The 18,699-nt window shown below is 45.2% G+C and overlaps 1 protein-coding gene across 2 annotated transcripts in view; it reads left to right on the top strand.

Moving 5' to 3' along the window:
- The window catches only part of PPM1H (protein phosphatase, Mg2+/Mn2+ dependent 1H), a 254,727-nt gene that overhangs the window by 218,758 nt on the left and 17,270 nt on the right, over positions 1-18,699 (top strand). The window contains exon 9 of one of the 2 annotated variants that reach the window (XM_049625891.1): positions 18,043-18,194. The exons of the other annotated variant lie outside the window; for it this stretch is intronic. Coding sequence (XP_049481848.1) covers positions 18,043-18,194 — 152 coding nt within the window. The remainder of the gene's footprint in view (positions 1-18,042; positions 18,195-18,699) is intronic. 2 annotated transcript variants of the gene reach the window in all.

Here is an 18,699-nt window from a genome sequence, read left to right as displayed (position 1 = left end):
AAGCAGGCTCCAGGCTCTGAGCTGTCAGCACAGAGCCCAACGTGGGTGGGGCTTGAACTCACGAACCGCAAGATCATGACCTGAGCCGAGGTCAGATACTCAACCAACTGAGCTACCCAGGTGCCCTGGTAGGTGCTGTTTTACTGAAGCCTTTTTTTTTTTCGTTGGAGGAAACCAAAACCCACTCAAGCTAATTCAAAAGAGGAGGTGTTTGTTGCAATATTATTAGAAGAGATGTTTGTGGCGTTCACAGGAAGAACCGTTAACAGCCAGCCTTTATGGGAGAGTGGTTCTGGAATCAAGGCACCCCTGGAGAGCCTCAGCAATGGGCTGAGGGCATGTCACCTTCATGAGGGTGTTCTACCCTTAACGTGGCCAATCAAGTTCCATGTGTCTCTGCTACCAGTCAACTCAGTTTCTCACTCTTGATGACAGATTACCAGAGAGGAATCTCATTGACTCGACTAATTTTTTTTTAATGTTTGTTTATTTTTGAGAGAGAGGGGGAGAGAGAGAGAGAAATGTGTGTGAGGGGGAGGGGCAGAGAGAGAGGGAGACAGAGAATCCCAAGCAGGCTCCTCACTGTTAGTGCAGAGCCCGACTTGGGGCTCAAACCCACAAACTGTGAGATCATGACATGAGACGAAACCAAAAGTCAGACACTCAACTGACTGAGCCACCCAGGCGCCCCGTCGACTCACTTTTTATACCAGGCCATGAGTGACTTGCCAGCCTATAAATCACTCCTTCACGTTGTCTTCTGCAGAGCCATGGGCACAAACAGCCACCGACATCCACCCCTTTGGCAGGGCTGTGAGCAAGGGGGTGGTTCTTTTAGAGTCTTTATTGCTGAGGCTGGCACTCAAGATACATCTAGCCACAGGAGGTTAGGAAGCCACTGAGGGGGATATCTCCAATAAATATAAGCTGTGGAAGATACACCCATTTCCTGATATCACCCAGGATTTCACGTGAGGTCAGCCGGGTGGAAATAATAATGACCATTTGTCAAGAACCCATAGATGTCTGTCTTTTAGTCCTCACACCAATTCTGTATGATGAGGACCAGAATCCAAGGCGTCACTGAAGTGTCCAAGGCGTCACTGAAGCTAGTGGATCCCTGACCCCTGTATTCTGGCCAACACCAGGATCCATGAATTATTGCCGGAGGGAATAATTTCCTCTGCCGGCCAGAGGAAAACAATAAATACTAGACTCATGGATTCTATATTTTCCCTGTTGAGAGAGAGGCACTCATCGGACATATTAATGGTGCCATCACCTTTTTCTTTGCAGAAGGGACAAATGGAGTATGACTCATGTTCTGGGGGGCGGGGCAGGGGGATCCTCAGGGAACACTAATCATGTTGCTTCTTTTTTTTTTTTAATTTTTTTTTAACGTTTATTTATTTTTGAGACAGAGCATGAATGGGGGAGGGTCAGAGAGAGAGGGAGACACAGAATCCGAAACAGGCTCCAGGCTCTGAGCGGTCAGCACAGAGCCCAACGCGGGGCTTGAACTCAAGGACCGCGAGATCATGACCTGAGCCGAAGTCGGCCGCTTAACCGACTGAGCCACCCAGGCACCCCTCATGTTGCTTCTTAAAGCAGAGTGAAAACCTCCTTCTCACCCACTTCCACAGATACCTATGCTTTCTGGATAAAGTGAGAAGTTTGGTTTGGTTTGAAGGAGAATGATTTCTATGCAGATTATAGATCTCTAATTGTTCTGTTACCATGGCTCCAAAAAAGAGGCTGTAGGTTTAGAACTTGGGCATGCATGGAAGACTGCCTGGGGACTGATGAAAAATCCCAGTTGGTTGATCAGAAACCTCATGTCCCTTATCTAGAGTGATGCTGGTTTGCAGGGAATTGGGTTGAATGGTTCAGCCTTGGTGAGGGATTGGGCAGGTAGGCATGTTTGAAAGGAAACCGGCCACCTCTGGAAAAATGTAAGTGCTCTTAGAAAAGTTGTAGAGTTCGCTAAAATGTCGTTTTTATAATAACAGTAACATCTATTAACTTCTTAGTCTGGGCCAGACAACTTACTGTGTGTTTTACATACAGTGTCTCATTTAATCCTCCACAACAACCCTATGGGTACATATGATTAATGTGCCCATTTCACACATTGGTAAATTGCGATGCGAAGAAGCGAAATAACTCCCCCAAGGTTGTAGTTATTAAGTAACGAGATGGTACCTGGTCAGTCTAATTTGATCCGGGTCTGTAGGGGAGAGAAGCTGAGTTCAAAGCCATTTCTTTGGATAGTGTCCAAGGGACCCTCTGAGTCAAGGTTCAAGGGTCTCTGAAGAGAATCTTTGTCCTGGGACCTAAATGGCTCAAGTTTCTCAAAGAAACACTACTGGCCTTGGACTGAAATTGTAGAAAATGATGGCGTAGTGGAGAAAGTCATTGGGACAGACAGTAATAGCCTTTAGTGTGCCAACCTGTCTGTGCCGACCTGGGCCAGACAGAATTGTGCAAAATAAGATTGTGCACGTATAATTTAGCTTAATGGGTATGTAGTGTAGATCCCAAGATTCCTTTGCACGAGATTAAAATCATTGTACGTTTTAAATGCTTCCAGATGGAGGGGCCTTAGCCAGAACCACGAACGGGGAGGGGGAGCTTAGGGGGAAGGGGCGGAGCATCTGGAGTCAGCTACCATGGAGGAGTGTGGAAGGCCGACACAGGAGACCCCCCTCACTCCCAATCTCGGGCAGAAACTCCTCTTTCTTGGGTGGTAGTGATAAAGTCAGACACCAGACAGTGGCTAGCAGGCGTCTTTTGGGGAGCGTGGAAACCGGGTAAATGTATCGAAACCATCGAATGAAGAGTAACTACCTCCTTTCCTGCCTGCATCCCCTCACCCCCCACCCCACGCCTACCCTGGCTTTCTAACTGACTTCCTAAAAACATTCCCCTGCTATGCTGCATCTTTGCCAAGCATGGGTCTTTATTTCACATTTGGTTTCTAAATTTCAAATCCAGCTCAGTCTGGTAATTTTAACAGTTGGGGAGAAAATGTGATTTAGTTCTAAGTAAAAAGTCTCCAAAATCTTCTTGGAAATCAGCATTGTTCCCTTCATCATTGTAGCTCCTAATTCGATTTGATGAGCTAAATAAAAATAAGACAAAAACATGTGTATCAGATTTACGTAAAAAATGCTCAGGGGTTTAAAAATTAGAGAAGGGTTTCTAGCCAGACACATTTTCGGTTTCACTGAAACACAAGGCGCTGGAAAAATCTCGAGTTTGCCAAACCCAAAGAGCGGCCGCCAGGTTTGCTGAGCCTCCCTCCTGTCTTCCAAGGTCTAAGGCAGGGATTTCTGGCCGAGAACTGAATTCCACCAGAGGCCCCCGCCAACCAGGCCTTGGCCTGACCATTGAATGTGGGGGCGTATTGACTCTCCTCTGGTCCACAGCACTGTGTTTTCTCTGTGTCACAGTATGAGATGCAGCCTTTCCTGAGCAAGAGAAACAGCCCCAGCCAGGTCTCCCATCTTCCTGCTCAATGAAGCACATCAAAGTTCACCTTCCTTATACTATCCTGAAAGAGTTCAAGGAGGGAAGGAAAGGATCCGGGAACTCAGGCACTGGAGCCCAGACTCGCAGCTGCCTCTCTTCCAGCATTTCTCCTCCCCGCCCCAGTCCAGTGCACTTCCTGCTGTGCTCTTACTCAGGCACCTTGGCGAAGGTCTGCAGCCTAAACCTGCAGATGCTCTCTGCTCCTTGGCCCTTTCTGACCTGTAGCAGGCCCTCCCTAGGGTTAGCCTTCCTCTTCATGTTACTTGCTTTCCCGCCTGCACTCCGGGACTGCCTTGAGCCCCCTTTTGGGCCCTTGGAAGAACAGTGTCTTTTTCCGAGTGGAGGCCAGTTTGCAAAGCCAACCCCCATCTTCAACTCTGCATCCCCCCCCCCCCCCGCCCGCCCGCCCTCCCTGCCAGACTGAACCACAAGGAGCCCGGTTTTCTCTAGGCTTCCTTATTCTTTTCCCTGGTGTTCAACATTCCTGTCAGCGGGTTTTTGTAATTGCAGATGACTCATTTAGCTTATTCTTTTCTTCATCTAGATATTTTTTTCTTTCATCTGAAACTGCCTTCTCCAAGAGAAGGAAGACCCTAGACTCCAGTATCTGAATGCCCACGTGACCTGCATTATTTTAGTCTGCCTTCCCCTTCCCTCAGGTGAGGTGAACATGCCTGTATTCACAAAGTGCTAGGAAAAGCAAGTAAGAACATCTGCGGAGGGACACCTGGGTGGCTCAGTCGGTTAAGTGTCCGACTCAGGCTCAGGTCATGATCTTGAAATGTGTGAGTTTGAGCCCCGTGTTGGGCTCTGTGCTGACAGTCGGGAGCCTGGAGCCTCCTTCGGATTCTGTGTTCTGTCTCTGCTCCTCCTCCACTTGTGTTCTCTCTCTTTCTCCCAAAAATAAATAGACTTAAAAAAAAAAAATCTGTGGAGCTGCTTGGTACTAGGTCTGGTGCAGGGTCAGAGATGGTCAGGAAACACTAGTCTTCCTTCCCCGTCAGCTTCTGGAAAGCTTTACACTTAGGGATTCCCAGTAGTCACTTCCATATTAAGAGAGAATGACTGTCTTGTTTGAGCCTCCCCTGTTGTCTCCCATGAAAACATGAACAGTATTTAAGAGCTCATTGCTGGGGGGCGGCACCTGGGTGGCTCAGTTGGTTAAGCTTCCGACTTCGGCTCAGGTCATGATCTCACAGTTTGTAAGTTCGAGCCCCACGTTGGGCTCTATGCTGATAGCCCAGAGCCTGGAGCCTGCTTCAGATTCTGTGTCTCCCTCTCTCTCTGCCCCTCCCCCACTCATGCTCTGTCTCTCTCTCTCAAAAATAAAAATAAATAAACTTTTAAAAAATAAAAAGAAGAGCTCATTGTTGACAGCACCTTATTCTTGGTAGCTTTTCATACTCCAAGCCAAAGTCCCATTTTGGGAAAGAGCCTGTTTTATTGTATTGTGTACTTTCTGCAGTCTGAACAATGTATAAAAAACAGTATCAGTGCATAATGAAAGGGGAAAAAGCTATACTATATTAAGTGAAACAGAATATGATTGTATATACAAAGAGTGTGATCATAAGTTGGTAGGAAGTTACATGCATGTGTAGACAAATACATGCGTGAAGGAAATTTAATAAAACAGTAACAGTAATCATCTTCAGGTGGTAGAGTAGGATAAACTGGTTTTAAAAATTCCCCTCAAAAATACCTTGGGAGGTGGTGTAATGTAGAACTTAAAACTTCAGACTGGTAATTAGTCTTGACTTCAAGCTCTGTCTCTTCACTTGCCAGCTGGGTGACCTTGAGAAAGGTACTTTACCCAAATCTCTGCTTCCTCTTCAATAAAAAGAGGACAGGAACTCAAGGAACAAATTAAATAACATATATAAATAAAGTACTTAGCCAGAACGTGGCATAATAAGTATTAGCTCCTAGCTCCTCTTAAGACCACGAAGTTTCACTGGCTCTATACGTAGAGATCATGAGTCCAATAGTGTTTACTGATCACACTAGGGAACATGTCCTCGAAAGCATTAGGAATTTTGGGACAAGTTGGAATGGGGGACTAATAGAATAATCAGCCATAAGCCCTGTGATTCCTGCTTCCTAAGAGAAGAGGGGAGTTCAGAAGAGGGAGACAGGACTACATAATCGAAGAAGGAGGACAAGAATAAGAAGGAACCAGGAGTGAGTCTGTTATGAAGTAAAATCTGCCTTATGGGGTCACTGGGTTTGGAAGATAGCTTGAAGGGCTATTGTCTATAACAAAGCTAATTATTCTGAAGGGCCTGGAACCAAACCCAAGGCAGTAGGTAAGGGCTTCAGCAAGGAGAGCAGCATGATAAATGTTGGGGTGGGGGCCTGTCACAGCACGTAGACAGGGGTGGGGGGGTGCAGAGAGGCAAACAGGGTGACTGCTGTAGAACTGAAACTGTAACAGGAGGACAAAAGCTAGGGAAGGGACCAGGAAAATGAAAAGGAGGTACATCCGAGAGACATTTTAAAGAAACAATGTAATGAAAACTGATGGCAGACTGGAGTTAGTGGATGAAGCGGGGTGAAATTTTCTAAAAATTAAAAATAAATTGTTCTCTAGCCTAAGAAAAGGAAAGAATGCTGTTTGTGGAGGTCCGGAGAGGAAAACTAATTTTATGCTTTTTTTTCCCTCTGAGTTTTCTGAGCAATTAAAAACATAGACACAGGTGCCTGGGATGAAACTAACTTTATAGTTAGTATAAAGTTAGACCAGAAACCATGGTACGGATTTTGGACCAGAATGGACTTCTTATTCTTGTCCTCCACCCCCCAGATTAAATGTATGCCCTGGATAGCTGTGGGCTCTCCTCTCCCCACCCCACAGAGAGTGGTCTGCCTAATATTTACCTGCTAGAGGACAGGAGCAAAGGGAACAGGTGCTGTGATGGACAAGTCGAGACCAGGGAGAAAACTCCAGGGGACTCCATGCCCCATCCCCTCTCCCCAGCCCCACAGAGGGAGAGGGCCTAGAAGTGACACATCACAATATAATGCCTTTGTGCCCTCGGGGACTGCAAAACCAACCACCCCGGAACATGGAGTCTTGATGGAACAGTGTATTATATGTCTTTGTATGCTATTGCCTTTCATGGTTCTGTGAGTTGAACGGGTTCAGCTAGGTGGTTCTCTCTGGGAGTCTCACACAGCACAGCTGGATGTCAGCTGGGGCTAGAGGGATCTGAAGGCTAGATGGGCTGCAAGTCCAAAGTGGCTCCACTCCCATGGCTGGCAAGTGAGGGCAGGTAGCAGCTGAAGAGTCAAGCTGAGGCAGCTCCACATGGCTTCTCCATGGGGTTTCAGCTTTTCATAGTGTGGCAACTGGATTCTGAGAGAAAACATCTCAACAGTGAGTGGTTCAAGAGTGCCAAGCAGAAGTTATAGGACTTTGTAGGACCTGGCCTCAGAAGGCCTAGAACCATCACCTCTGCCACATGCTAGTGGCCAAGGAAATCACTAAGGCTGGTCCACATTTGAGGAGAGGGGAATTGGAATCCACCTCTGGAAGAGAGGAGCAGTGTGCTTGCACAGGGAGGGCCGGGATTGACAGTGCCCATCTTGGAGGCTCCATACCACACCCTGCCTGTAGAAGCTCCCCCCACCGGGTGCCTGGGTGGCTTAGTCAGTTAGGCGTCTGATTCATGATTTCAGCCGAGGTCATGATCTTACAGTTCACGGGACTGAACCCTGCATCAGGCTCTGCATTGACAACGTAGAGCCTGCTTGGGATTCTCTCCCTTTTTCACGTGTTCCCTCTCTCTCTCTCTCTCTCTCTCTCTCTCTCTCTCTCTCAAACAAACAAACAAATTGGGGGGGGGGGGGGGGATGTGCCCTCCCTGCTGTGAAAACTTGAGGATTAGAGAAATAATCTTTCTTTCCCGTGCAAACTAATAATAAGTTGATGAGTTAACTGTTTAGCTAATTACTCAACACAGGTAATCTAGTTTGCAGAATGGAGGCAGATTTACAAAGAAGCTAGTTAAACATAAGTTATCAGGGCTCTTCACTTGGACCAGTCCTTACTGAGTTCTGGTTGTTTCTAAGGCATGAAGAATGCTCTAGGTAGGGGGGAGAAGCAAGGTTAGAGTCAGGAATCATTTCTTTGTAAACATTTCTCAAAAGAAAGACACCTCATTTTCCATGGTTTAGTAATTTGTCTCTGTTTCTTCTCTCTTGAATGAAACACATTAGTATCTATGTTTGTATTCATAATTATTTCTGTATTCAGTTTTTTTAAAGAGAGCTGCGAAGATTATAAATTTCAGCCTCAGAAACCACAGATACTCTTACAAAGGAAAAATGAGGAGTTCTACCTAAGGATACTCTGATAGTCTAGGACAGTGGTATTTGAGAATTTTCTTTTCCCAGTTTTATTTATTTATTTTTTAAATTTTTTAATATTTATTTATTTTGGGGGAGAGAGAAAGGCAAGAGCACTAGTGGGGGAGGGGCAGAGGGCAAGGGAGACACAGAATCCAAAGTAGGCTTCAGGCTCTGAGCTGTCAGCACAGAGCCTGATGTGGGGCTCAAACTCACGAACCGTGAGTTCACAGAGCCAAAGTCAGACGCTTAACTGACTGAGCAACCCAGATGCCCCACTTTTTCCAGTTTTATTAAAGATATAACTGACATGTACCATTATATAAGTTTAGGGTATACAGTGTGTTGGTTGGATGCATTTATATTTGTATATTGCCAAATGATTACCACTACAGCTCTGTCACATCTTGTAACTACCATTTCTGTTTTGTGGTGAGAACGTTGAAGCTCTACTCTTTTAGCACCTTTTAAGTATATAATACAGTAAAGTCATTGTATATAGGTTATGTATATGTATTTTATGTATCTAGTGTATATGTATTTTATGTATCTAGTGTATATATACTAGTGTATGTATATATATATATGTATTATATAGCGTATGTATATATTATATAGTGTATGTATGTTTTACAGCATATACAGGTTATATATAATTATAGTCCTAATGCTGTACTTTAGATCCCTAGTCTCGTAACTGGAAGTCTGTGCCCTTCAACCAGTATCTCGCGCATCTTTCTTCTTTGTTGGGGTGATGTATGCTCCCCTCCCCCCTCTCCCACCACCACCTTGAAAACGTTGGGGAAGGTGGGGGAATCGTATTAAGAGTGTAGAGAAGCTTTCATTTGTCTGTGGTGCCACCTGCACCTACACACACGAGAAGACCTCCTGACTTAGCCTGTCCTCCATCTGCATCGCTAACTCTCTAGCCGTAAGAATCACTTGTATGCATGTGTGTGACATTTTAACGGCTTGTTTCCATTGGGAAGTGCCTTGGGAAGTAACCAGCCATTTGAATAAAACCAGAATTTGACATTTACTCTGACACCAAAAAATCTTGCTTGGCAACTCATAAAATTTATGGTCACACAAGGGAGGCAACCTCTATATTGTGTCAAATATTTCTTCTCCTTAGAAATTGTTTCCCTGTGATCCCCTTCTGAAAAATGATCATTTCACCTGAATGTTTCAGTTAAACATGCAGTATCCTTTTTTGCATTAATTTATTGCATTATACACAAAAGGACAGTTTGAGAAGTTTGTTTAAAAATGCAACCCCGGGGTGCCTGGCTGGCTCAGTCAGACCATGTGACTCTTGATCTCAGGGTCATGAGTTTGAGCCCCATGCTGGGTGCAGATTTTAGTTTAAAAAATTAAAAACTAAAAATAAAAACAGATTTTATTATATATTAAAAAATGCATGCCTATGCTCTTGCCAACATAAAACAACATCCACATCTCGGTGGCCACCACTACACTCTTTAAGATCTGTGTATATCTGGTTTATCATTTGAGTGTTCTTGGGCCATGTATGATAAGCCTGGTATTTGAATAAAGTAATGTTTCCCCCAAAAAAAGCAAATCCCTAGAATCCACTTCCTGAAAATCTCAGGCACTGGGTCTAGAGTAGGTCCTAGGAGTTTTCACATTTTTAGATCATTCTCAAGCAGGTGATCCAAAGACCACTCTTTAAATAATACGGTCATAAGCCATTCTTCACTGTGCTTCAGGAACTTGAGTTTTATAATCCCCGCATGGGTTCATTATACATCCATGTTCCAGTCCTGGACTGGGTGATTCAGTCTTACAGTGCACATGGCTCAGCGCCAGACTGGTAGGTTAGGGATACTACATACCTCATTCTCCACGTGCACAGAGGTCTGCTGAGACCTGCGCTACTTGCTTCACAAGAACCACGATCAGTTGGATTGACTTTGCCACCCACCAGGTGCCCCAGAGCCCACCAGGCGTGACTGTGTCTCCTCTCCTAAGGCAAGGTCCATAGTAACTTGCTCTCTTGCTCACTTGAGCTCTCTGAAATCCTGCCATTCTGAGCGAAGTCCTGTGAAGTAAGAACATACTCTGGTTATGTGATTATGTTGAGTCCCCAATGGCCAGCAGTAGCAACTACACGTGTAAAAAATAGCAGTCATTTCACTAATTATTCATTAGGTGATCATATATAACTTACTGTCAGTGTGGACTTTAGTAATAATTATGCTGGGAAAACAGCACAAACCCAAACTAGCCCATGCAAACAGGGACATATGGTCACTCTGTGTGCCTCGTCGCTGGATTAGACATGACTTAACCCACCTACACTGCACCCATGTAGTTTCACTCACAGGCTGGGGTTTCCTCTGACCTTTATAAATGACATTTTAATGAACAGAAACGTATTCCTCAAATGATCAATAAGCTAGATTCAAGCCCATTCATTCACTGATTCATTCAGTGAGCCTTTGGCTCAGTGGTGCACAAGCCATTGGAAGCCCAGAGAAAGGAGTAGATGATGAGAGAAGCCCAGCATGTAAAGGAAATTCCTTCCTGTAGCTTAGCTCACCGAGCTGCAAACTACTGGCCTCACGAGGAGACTGTGGAAGACTTATGCTATAGCAACTAGGTGTTGGGTACAGTTTCAGGCTCTTTTCATGCTACCTACTATTTTAGCTGGCTTAGAAATGTTTTAGCTATTAGGTGGTATCCACACTCAAAAATCGAATATTTATTTTGTCTGTAGACTACAATAGAAAAAGCAAACCCTCAAGAATATCGGTGGTATATTTCAGATGTAAAATTACACCCACAGCCCCAACAGCCAACATACTTACAATACTTAAATGTCCCTTGGTGCATTTGCAGTCAGGTGCTCTGAGGTCATGTGGCCAGTCACATCCAGCCCTAACTCATCCTATGATGAAAGAGTCTGAGAACATTGGTGCCGTAAGCATCTGAAGTGGCCACCTAGTCCTAACCTTTCATTCCACAAAGGGAAACACTGAAGATGTGAAAGGTCATGCCTCATCCCTCACCATTCCTCAGTGAAAGTCCAGTACTATAGCCAAATCAAGCTCTATAAAGCCACCAAAGCACACCAGCCCTCCTCTCACCTCCCCAGGGTTTGGTCCCTAGTTCCCTAGGTGTTCCCTCTAGGTGTAAGGTATATGATTCAACTGCTTCTCCCCAGCACTCCATAGGATGAATCAGTGCTTCTTTCTATATTCCCAGCAGGTGGTCAGTGGACCTTGAAAACATGAATAACCAAAGTGGTTTTGCCTGAATTTTAAGGAGAAGTGAGTTTCAAACCCATCTTTCGCCACCAAGTTCAGTATGTGTTTCGTGGCATAGTGTAGGTAGAATCACAGCAACAGAGACTCTGGATGCAATTTTGGTGGCTTGCTCAAATGCTAACATTGAAATAATCGACGTGGCTTGTAGGACCACAGGGAATATGCTGGAGTTTTCTTTTTTTCTAGTACAGGTGCCATATTCAGAGTTCTATAGGTTGAGCTTCGTGGTTGGCTACATGGGGTAGAGAGGATAAGACTCTGTGCCCTCATTTTCTACTACCTCTTGGCATCCTTTATCTTGGGAACCATCTGGCTTTTCTGCTAAGAACACTAGTGAGAGCCGCAATCCCTGTTACTTGAAATGAGACTTGTAATTGAACCCCAAGGCCCTGACTCTTACTCCTCTCCTTCCCCCAGCTGCTTTACTTTCAGGTCTTCTGCCCTGAGATGGGTGCCATAAAAAAAAAAAAAAAAAAAAAAATACCATGTGGTACATTAGAATTTGTGGTTTCTGTCCGTATTATCTCATTTGACCTTTATACTGGCTCTAGCTGTAATAGGTAGAGCAGGTGTCTTTGCATTTTTTCCCCAATTTTTAAACAATGATTTCAGAGATGAGAAAATTGAGAGCAAAAGACAGTAAGTGGTTTATCTCAAGTCCCAAAGCTGGTTGGAAGCAGAGACCCGAAGTGAGGGCTTCTTATAACAAAGGCAGGGCTCTTGCCATTCAGAAAGCCAGGCCTCAGCCATGGGGGCTCATGGGCCTGCCCTGAGTACTTCAAAAGGAAAAAGGGTTGGGAGAATTTGCTGAGTTGATAAAGCTGTAAGAGCTGTGAGGGCATCCTAGAGAAGCAGCTGAGATTTGGCAAATGAAGAATTGATGGATTTCTTAAAAAATATTTTTATTTTTTATTGTTTAAAATTTACATCCAAATTAGTTAGCATATAGCACAACAATGATTTCAGGAGTAGATTCCTTAGTGCCCCTTACCCATTTAGCCCATCCCCCCCTCCCACAACCCCTCCAGTAACCCTCAGTTTGTTCTCCATTTTTATGAGTCTCTTGTTTTGTCCCCCTCCCTGTTTTTATGTTATTTTTGTTTCCATTCCCTTATGTTCATCTGTTTTGTCTCTTAAAGTCCTCGTATGAGTGAAGTCATATGATTTTTGTCTTTCTCTGACTAATTTCACTTAGCATAATACCCTCCAGTTCCATCCACGTAGTTGCAAATGGCAAGATTTCATTCTTTTTGATTGCCGAGTAATACTCCATTGTATGTGTATGTGTGTGTGTGTATATATATATATATATATATATATATATATATATATATATATACATACACCACGTCTTCTTTATCCATTCATCCAGCGATGGATATTTGGGCTCTTTCCATACTCTGGCTATTGTTGATAGTGCTGCTATAAACATGGGGGTGCACGTGTCCCTTCAAAACAGCACACCTGTATCCCGTGGATAAATGCCTAGTAGTGCAATCGCTGGGTCGGAGGGTAGTTCTATTTTTAGTTTTTTGAGGAACCTCCATACTGTTTTCCAGAGCGGCTGCACCAGCTTGCATTCCCACTGATGGATTCTTTTTTAAAGTAGCTTCAAGAAGCTGGCGTCAGCTTACACTAGTGTGAGCCCTCCCAACACGTCATTGAAATCTCATCAGTAATAGAGCAAAGAGGTGAACACACATTACGCAAACACTGAAGCAGCAGCCTGCAGCCGAGCCCTGAGTAGAAGTACTCGATTAAAGACTCACTTGTCACAGGCTCCTGTGCAAATAGATGCCCGGCGATGACGTTAAGGACATCTCTAAGTGCTCTGAAGCCGAGGGTCCTGCGAGAGCAGTCAGCACTTGGCTCCTTCAGGGGCACATTAGCCAAGGCTCTTCTGTGCCCCCAGACTCTTTCCTGCCCACTCCCTTACACTGAGTTTGTTTGTTAGCAGCTCCAGTGAGGACAGGGGAAGAAAAGGAAAGAGTCTGCTACTTGTGTCCGATATCAGCATGTGGGATTTGGGTGGCTGCTTGGAAGTGTCCAAGGTGAAAAACTAAATCGGCCCGGTCACCATATTAGAGCGTCCTCTGACTAGATCTCCTATGTGGAATTATTTTTCTTCCTCCCTTCCTCTCATTTATTCTTTGTCTCAGTAAGTATGTCCTGAAGGTCTCTTGTTATTTACTCTGAAAAAATAGTGCTAGGCCCACAGAAGAAATGCAAAGTGGGGTCTCTGGCCTCCAGAAGTTGAATCTTGGGAAGGAAGAGAAGGTGACCACCTGAAGGGGTGTTCGCTGTAAGCAGAACAAGGGTCAGTGTCCGATGAGGCAGATGCTTCTCTTGGTTATTTATTGATTGCTCACCGAATGCTCTGCGTTCTGGGGACAGAAACAGGCCAGTTCAGACCTTGCCCCTTGAGGAGCTTATTGCCGATGACCGTGTCTTCGAGGCTAGGCTCCCCCACCACTTGCGTTGGAATGACCTGGCCCTTGCCCACATAAGCTGGTGCCTGGGCGCAGCTCGACACATTCGGAACGTTTAAAGAGTGGCCCCTTGCATCTAAATTTGTTCAGTTAGCACCCCAAGCGATTCTGCAGCACATTAAAATCTGAGAATAACCAGTCTTGTGCAAGAGACAGACACGTGGACCTGGCAGGTACAAATGCCGTGCTCATGGGATGTGGAGGATGGCGACTGCACGGACCAGGGAAGAGAAAGCGATGCTGCTTGTTGGTTGCTTTGCCTCAGGAGTGCTTTGGCAGCTGCACGTGGCACTGCAGCCCCCAATCTAACCGGGCCCAGAGGGTTGGCAGGTCCCTGAGGGAAGGAAGGGGGAGCACAGGAAGGGACTCTGGGATATCACCTCACTCGTTCAGATCTTTGTTCACACAGTGCCTTCCCAGGGAGGTCCTCTACAAGGACTGTCTTGTCACTCTTCTTACTGTGACTTTTCTTCAGAGCACCTGTCGGCTTCTGACATTGCGGTCTGTGGGTCTGTCTCTCTACTAGTTTAGATGCTCTGAGGGACTTTGTCATTTCTGTTCACAGCTCTACCCGCAGCACCTAGAAGAGTAGTTGGCACATAGTAAGTGCTCAGTCAACACGTAGGCGGCTCTAGGAGGGCAGATGGACCCACACAGGCTCCATCCGTCTCTCAGCGGCTCAAATTATATCACTCTGAAAAACTGCAAGGATCTCAAGGATTCCTGTGGCCTTTCTCTCCCTCTCTGGGCAGCTGGGAACACGGGAAGGAGTCACACAAAGCCCTGACTCTGTTCTCCAGCTCTCCTGCAGACAAAGGCGTTTGCTTAAACACCTCGCCCCTACTGGGGCCTGGGATACTCTCTTCCTGGTGTCTGAGTCCGGGGGAGCCTCAGAGCCCATTAGTTTAACGTGAGGCTTCCTGGAACATCAAGATACTATTTACGGAATTGAAGAGGGGACTTTGGAGAGGTGAGTGTGGTCTGACTGAGGAGAGCCAACAACAGCTTCAGGGAGAGGAGGTCAGGGCTCCAGAGCCCGCCAGAATCCTTTGAAGCCCTTGCCGCCAGGGAGGATGGGCGTGAAGCGGGTTGTCTTGTGCTGCAGCCCAGTTTTTCTGAGAGCATTTTCACAAAATGTTCTGCATTACAGGTTAATGTACAAGACACGAGTTGTAAGTGGAAAGTTGGCAAAGTCCTTTGGAAATTGGCTAAAGGGCAGGAAATAAAGGGTAGCAATAAAAACCTAAAAGGATGTTAATTGGGGAGTGCCTCAGGGAACAGGGTTGAGACCAGCTTTTTATTATTTACATTAAAAATACTTCGAGAATGGTTTTGAAAGGATTTTCGTGTTGGCTAATGAAACAGCATTAGAGAACTGTGTGTGGAAATGTGAATAGCGGAATTAGGGAAGGATTCAATTTATTGATGGAATTGAAGAGAGCATTTTGTAACATGTTTCTGTTTATCGTTCCACTCCCATTCTGTTGGCTAGATCTCCAGCTGAGTAGTGGGCAGGATAACTTAAGCTTAAACAGCTCAGATCTCTACATGTTTTTGGCCAGCAGAAAGCACTTGAAACGATTCTGGCACCCCAAACCCAGGGTAGTCCTGAAATTAAATGGATGTTATCTTCAGACCTAGAAATCTTTCTTTTAGAAGGCGCTAGAAGGCAGATGGAATCTCCTATTTAGCTACAAGTGCAAGATTGGAACTGGAGCACCTGACATCATCTCCCCCACCTCCTGTAACATTTCTTATTCTGTGGAGTTCAGATTTTCACAGAAATGTACTGTAGACCTACCCCAGTAAGAAGCTAGCAGTCTCTCTTAGGCAAAGTCATCACATACTGGAAATAATAACACAGTGAGCCAGGACTTGAACTTGGGAGCCCAGAGCCAACATTTGCTGTCCTCTCTAAAGCCTGCCCTAGAGGACAGTCTGTGTAGGCATCACAGAGGCCACGAAGGCCTACATTTCCTTTTTTGCAAATGGGCCAGTAGGCATTCTCTTCAGCCTCGCTACTCAGAGTGCAGTCCAAGGACCCACAGCATCAGCATCACGTGGAAGTAAGCTGCAAAGGCAGCCTCCGGCCACACCCCAGACCTGAATTAGATTCTGCCTTTTAGCAGGATCCCCAGCTGATTCCTGGCACATTAACATTTAAGAAGCACTGCTCTAACATTTGTGGCGCCCAGGAGTCACAACAAATTAAAGCAAAAGGGATTTGGTTGCCTCTATAGAGTGAAAACTGGACCACATGAATTCAGTGAGTGCCCTGAGGATCGAATTCTGGCATCTGGGACTTTCCAGACTGCTGTAAGCTTAAGATCCCCCTTGTTGTTTTCCTTAATTTGGCCTCATGAGGCACAGTGCCTTCTCTAGAATGTAAACTTCTACCCTCAAAGTGAATATGCCTTTTGAGAAAATGTTAAAAGCCAGTCCAGTATACCCCTGAGTTCTCTTCTCCTCTGTGTGGGCCGTGCACCCGGCCATTAGCTAATTGTTACCACGCAGTTAGCAGGCCGCAGAGGCCTGGTACCTGGAGGCTGCTTTTCATTTGAGCTCATTTTCCAAGGGCTCCGTCGGTAGGCGTGTGCTATTTTGTTGTTTTGTGCTGCTGGGTGTAGTCTGTTAGTCCACAGGACCAGCCCTGTGTCAGGGTGTCACAGGCCTGGGCAAACCTTTCTAAAGCTAGGAGGCTTGGCTTTCAAAGATGTGGATTTGAACAGTCTGTCGGCCTCTTAGAATCAAATTCTCTCCAGATCTGAGATGACCTAGCAGTGACTGTGTGTGATGGGACACATGGCTGCTTAAACTCTATAAACTCCTTCCTCTCCCTGACCTTCCGCTGACCTACAGCTTTTACTCAGACTTGCTTTTAGAAGATAGGAGGGAAAAAAGAGAAGGGTTGAAGGAACTGGAAGGTTGATGAAGTTGACTTGCCTGTGCCCTTAGTTCATGAGGTGTGTATACACAGGGGCTGGTTCTGCCAAATGGGGAGGGAATGGCAATGAAATCCCAGACTCTTGAGGCGCCTGGGTGGCTCAGCCGGTTGAGCATCTGATGTCAGCTCAGGTCATGGTCTCACAGTTCGTGAGTTCGAGCCCCGCGTCGGGCTCTGTGCTAACAAACAGCTCAGAGCCTGGAGCCTGCTTCGGGTTCTGTATCTCTCTCTCTCTCTCTCTCTCTCTCTCTCTCTCTCTCTCTCCCCCCCCCCCCCGCTCATGCTCTGCCTCTCTTTGTCTCTCAAAAATAAATAAATGTTAAAATTTTAAAAGGAAAAAAAAAAATCCCAGACTCTTTTCCCGCCAAAGTTGGGTGAAAATAGAGTTGTGGCCTAACCCAAATAACTGCTTGATTTTTATTCTTACTACTTTCATCAAGGTTATTCTGTCCTTCCCAAAGAGGTTAGGTGGATATTGAAATATCCCAAGTCACTCCAGGTACTAGAGATGAGGAAAGACTTACAAGTTTGCCAAGATCCACTTCGGAGATTCAGACTTTGCATGTGTCCTTTGTAATTTAGGCTAGATTAAGGCCTCTTAAACCTGAGTGTAGTGTCTGAGCCCCATCCTTACAGGACAGAAATCCTGCCCCTTGGGGCTCAAACAGGTAAGCCAAAATGTGATTCAAGTGAGCCCATTAAATAAAGTGTCTCCTCAGTCCTAGACAAATACAGAGTAACTACTAAAGATCCAGGGCTGGCCTTATCTCTCCAAAAGACAGAGCTAAGAAGCAGGGAAATCTGTTATTCATCTTTTTTTTTTTTTAAGATTAAAAAAATTTTTTTAAACATTTAATTTTGAGAGACAGAGACAGAGCATGAGAGGGGGAGGGGCGGAGAAAGAGAGAGACAGAATCTGAAGCAGGCTCCAGGCCCTGAGCTGTCAGCACAGACCTGACGCAGGGCTCGAACCCACAAACTGAGTGAGATCATTACCTGAGCTGAAGTCAGAGGCTTCACCTACTGAGCCACCCAGGTACCCCTGTTATTCATCTTTATACATAGAGTACCTGGCACACAGCAGGCCCTTACTTGTGGAATGGGTGTGCAAAGGAAGGAAGGAAGCAAGCCTCAGGTTGCTTTTCTGGCTCGCACTGTATCTATTATAAGTATTGTTCCAGCTATGTCTCAGGCATTAATTTTCAATTAATTCTTCCTTGTCAACTCTTAAGCTCACCTGTTGAGTCCCATATGTCTATACAGCAAGTCTCCAAAGGAGGCTACCCATGGCTACAAAGCTGGTTGCACAACCAAGTACTTCAGAGCGTGTACCTAAAAACCCCTAGCCGAGGTGGGAGAAGAAAAGAATTCCGAAACCAATTTGTTATGGGAAATAACGTGCTCCCAATTTCTTAAGTAGGAGTATTCCCATTCTTTTCAGGTAAGAGTCTACGATCTCTCCAAATATGAGCATGGAGCAGATGATGTGCTGATCTTGGCCACCGATGGACTCTGGGATGTTTTATCAAATGAAGAAGTGGCAGAAGCCATCTCTCAGTTTCTTCCTAACTGTGATCCAGATGACCCTCACAGGTTTGTGTATTTTCATGGTTGTAGGGTTATACCTGCCGCCAGTTTTACATGGTGTGACTACAATAAATAATAATCATGCACTTTTCATCATTCATGATTTGTAGTAGAGCTGATATGGATTAGGAACCAAACTGCAAAGGGATAGCATTTCTTATTAGAAGTACTTTCACAGCCAAGTAAAAACCCTCCTCAAGTTGAACCTAGATGCAAGTGGTATAAAGAATTTGATTTGTAAGATATTTCGACAGCATATGTTTCTCACATTCTTCCCTCATAATTCCAAAGTGGAAATAATCCAATTTGTGATCCTCCTGATGAGAGCAATACCAAATGCTCCCAGCAGTGATTTTTATCTGTTGGGAAATTATTTCTTTTGAGAAACCTTGGGGAAAGAGAGAAAGATTAAAGTAGGTTTTCCTTTGTAGCATAATAGCAATGTAAATATCCTCAACAACTCTAGGTGACCCTCAGAAATAAATAGAAATTCCTCTCAGGAGAAAGGCAG

The sequence above is a fragment of the Panthera uncia genome, chromosome B4 (assembly GCF_023721935.1).
Source record: "Panthera uncia isolate 11264 chromosome B4, Puncia_PCG_1.0, whole genome shotgun sequence".
In the NCBI taxonomy this organism is placed as follows: domain Eukaryota; kingdom Metazoa; phylum Chordata; class Mammalia; order Carnivora; family Felidae; genus Panthera; species Panthera uncia.
Note: the sequence above shows the minus strand (reverse complement) of the source record. Positions and strands in the feature narration are given on the sequence as shown.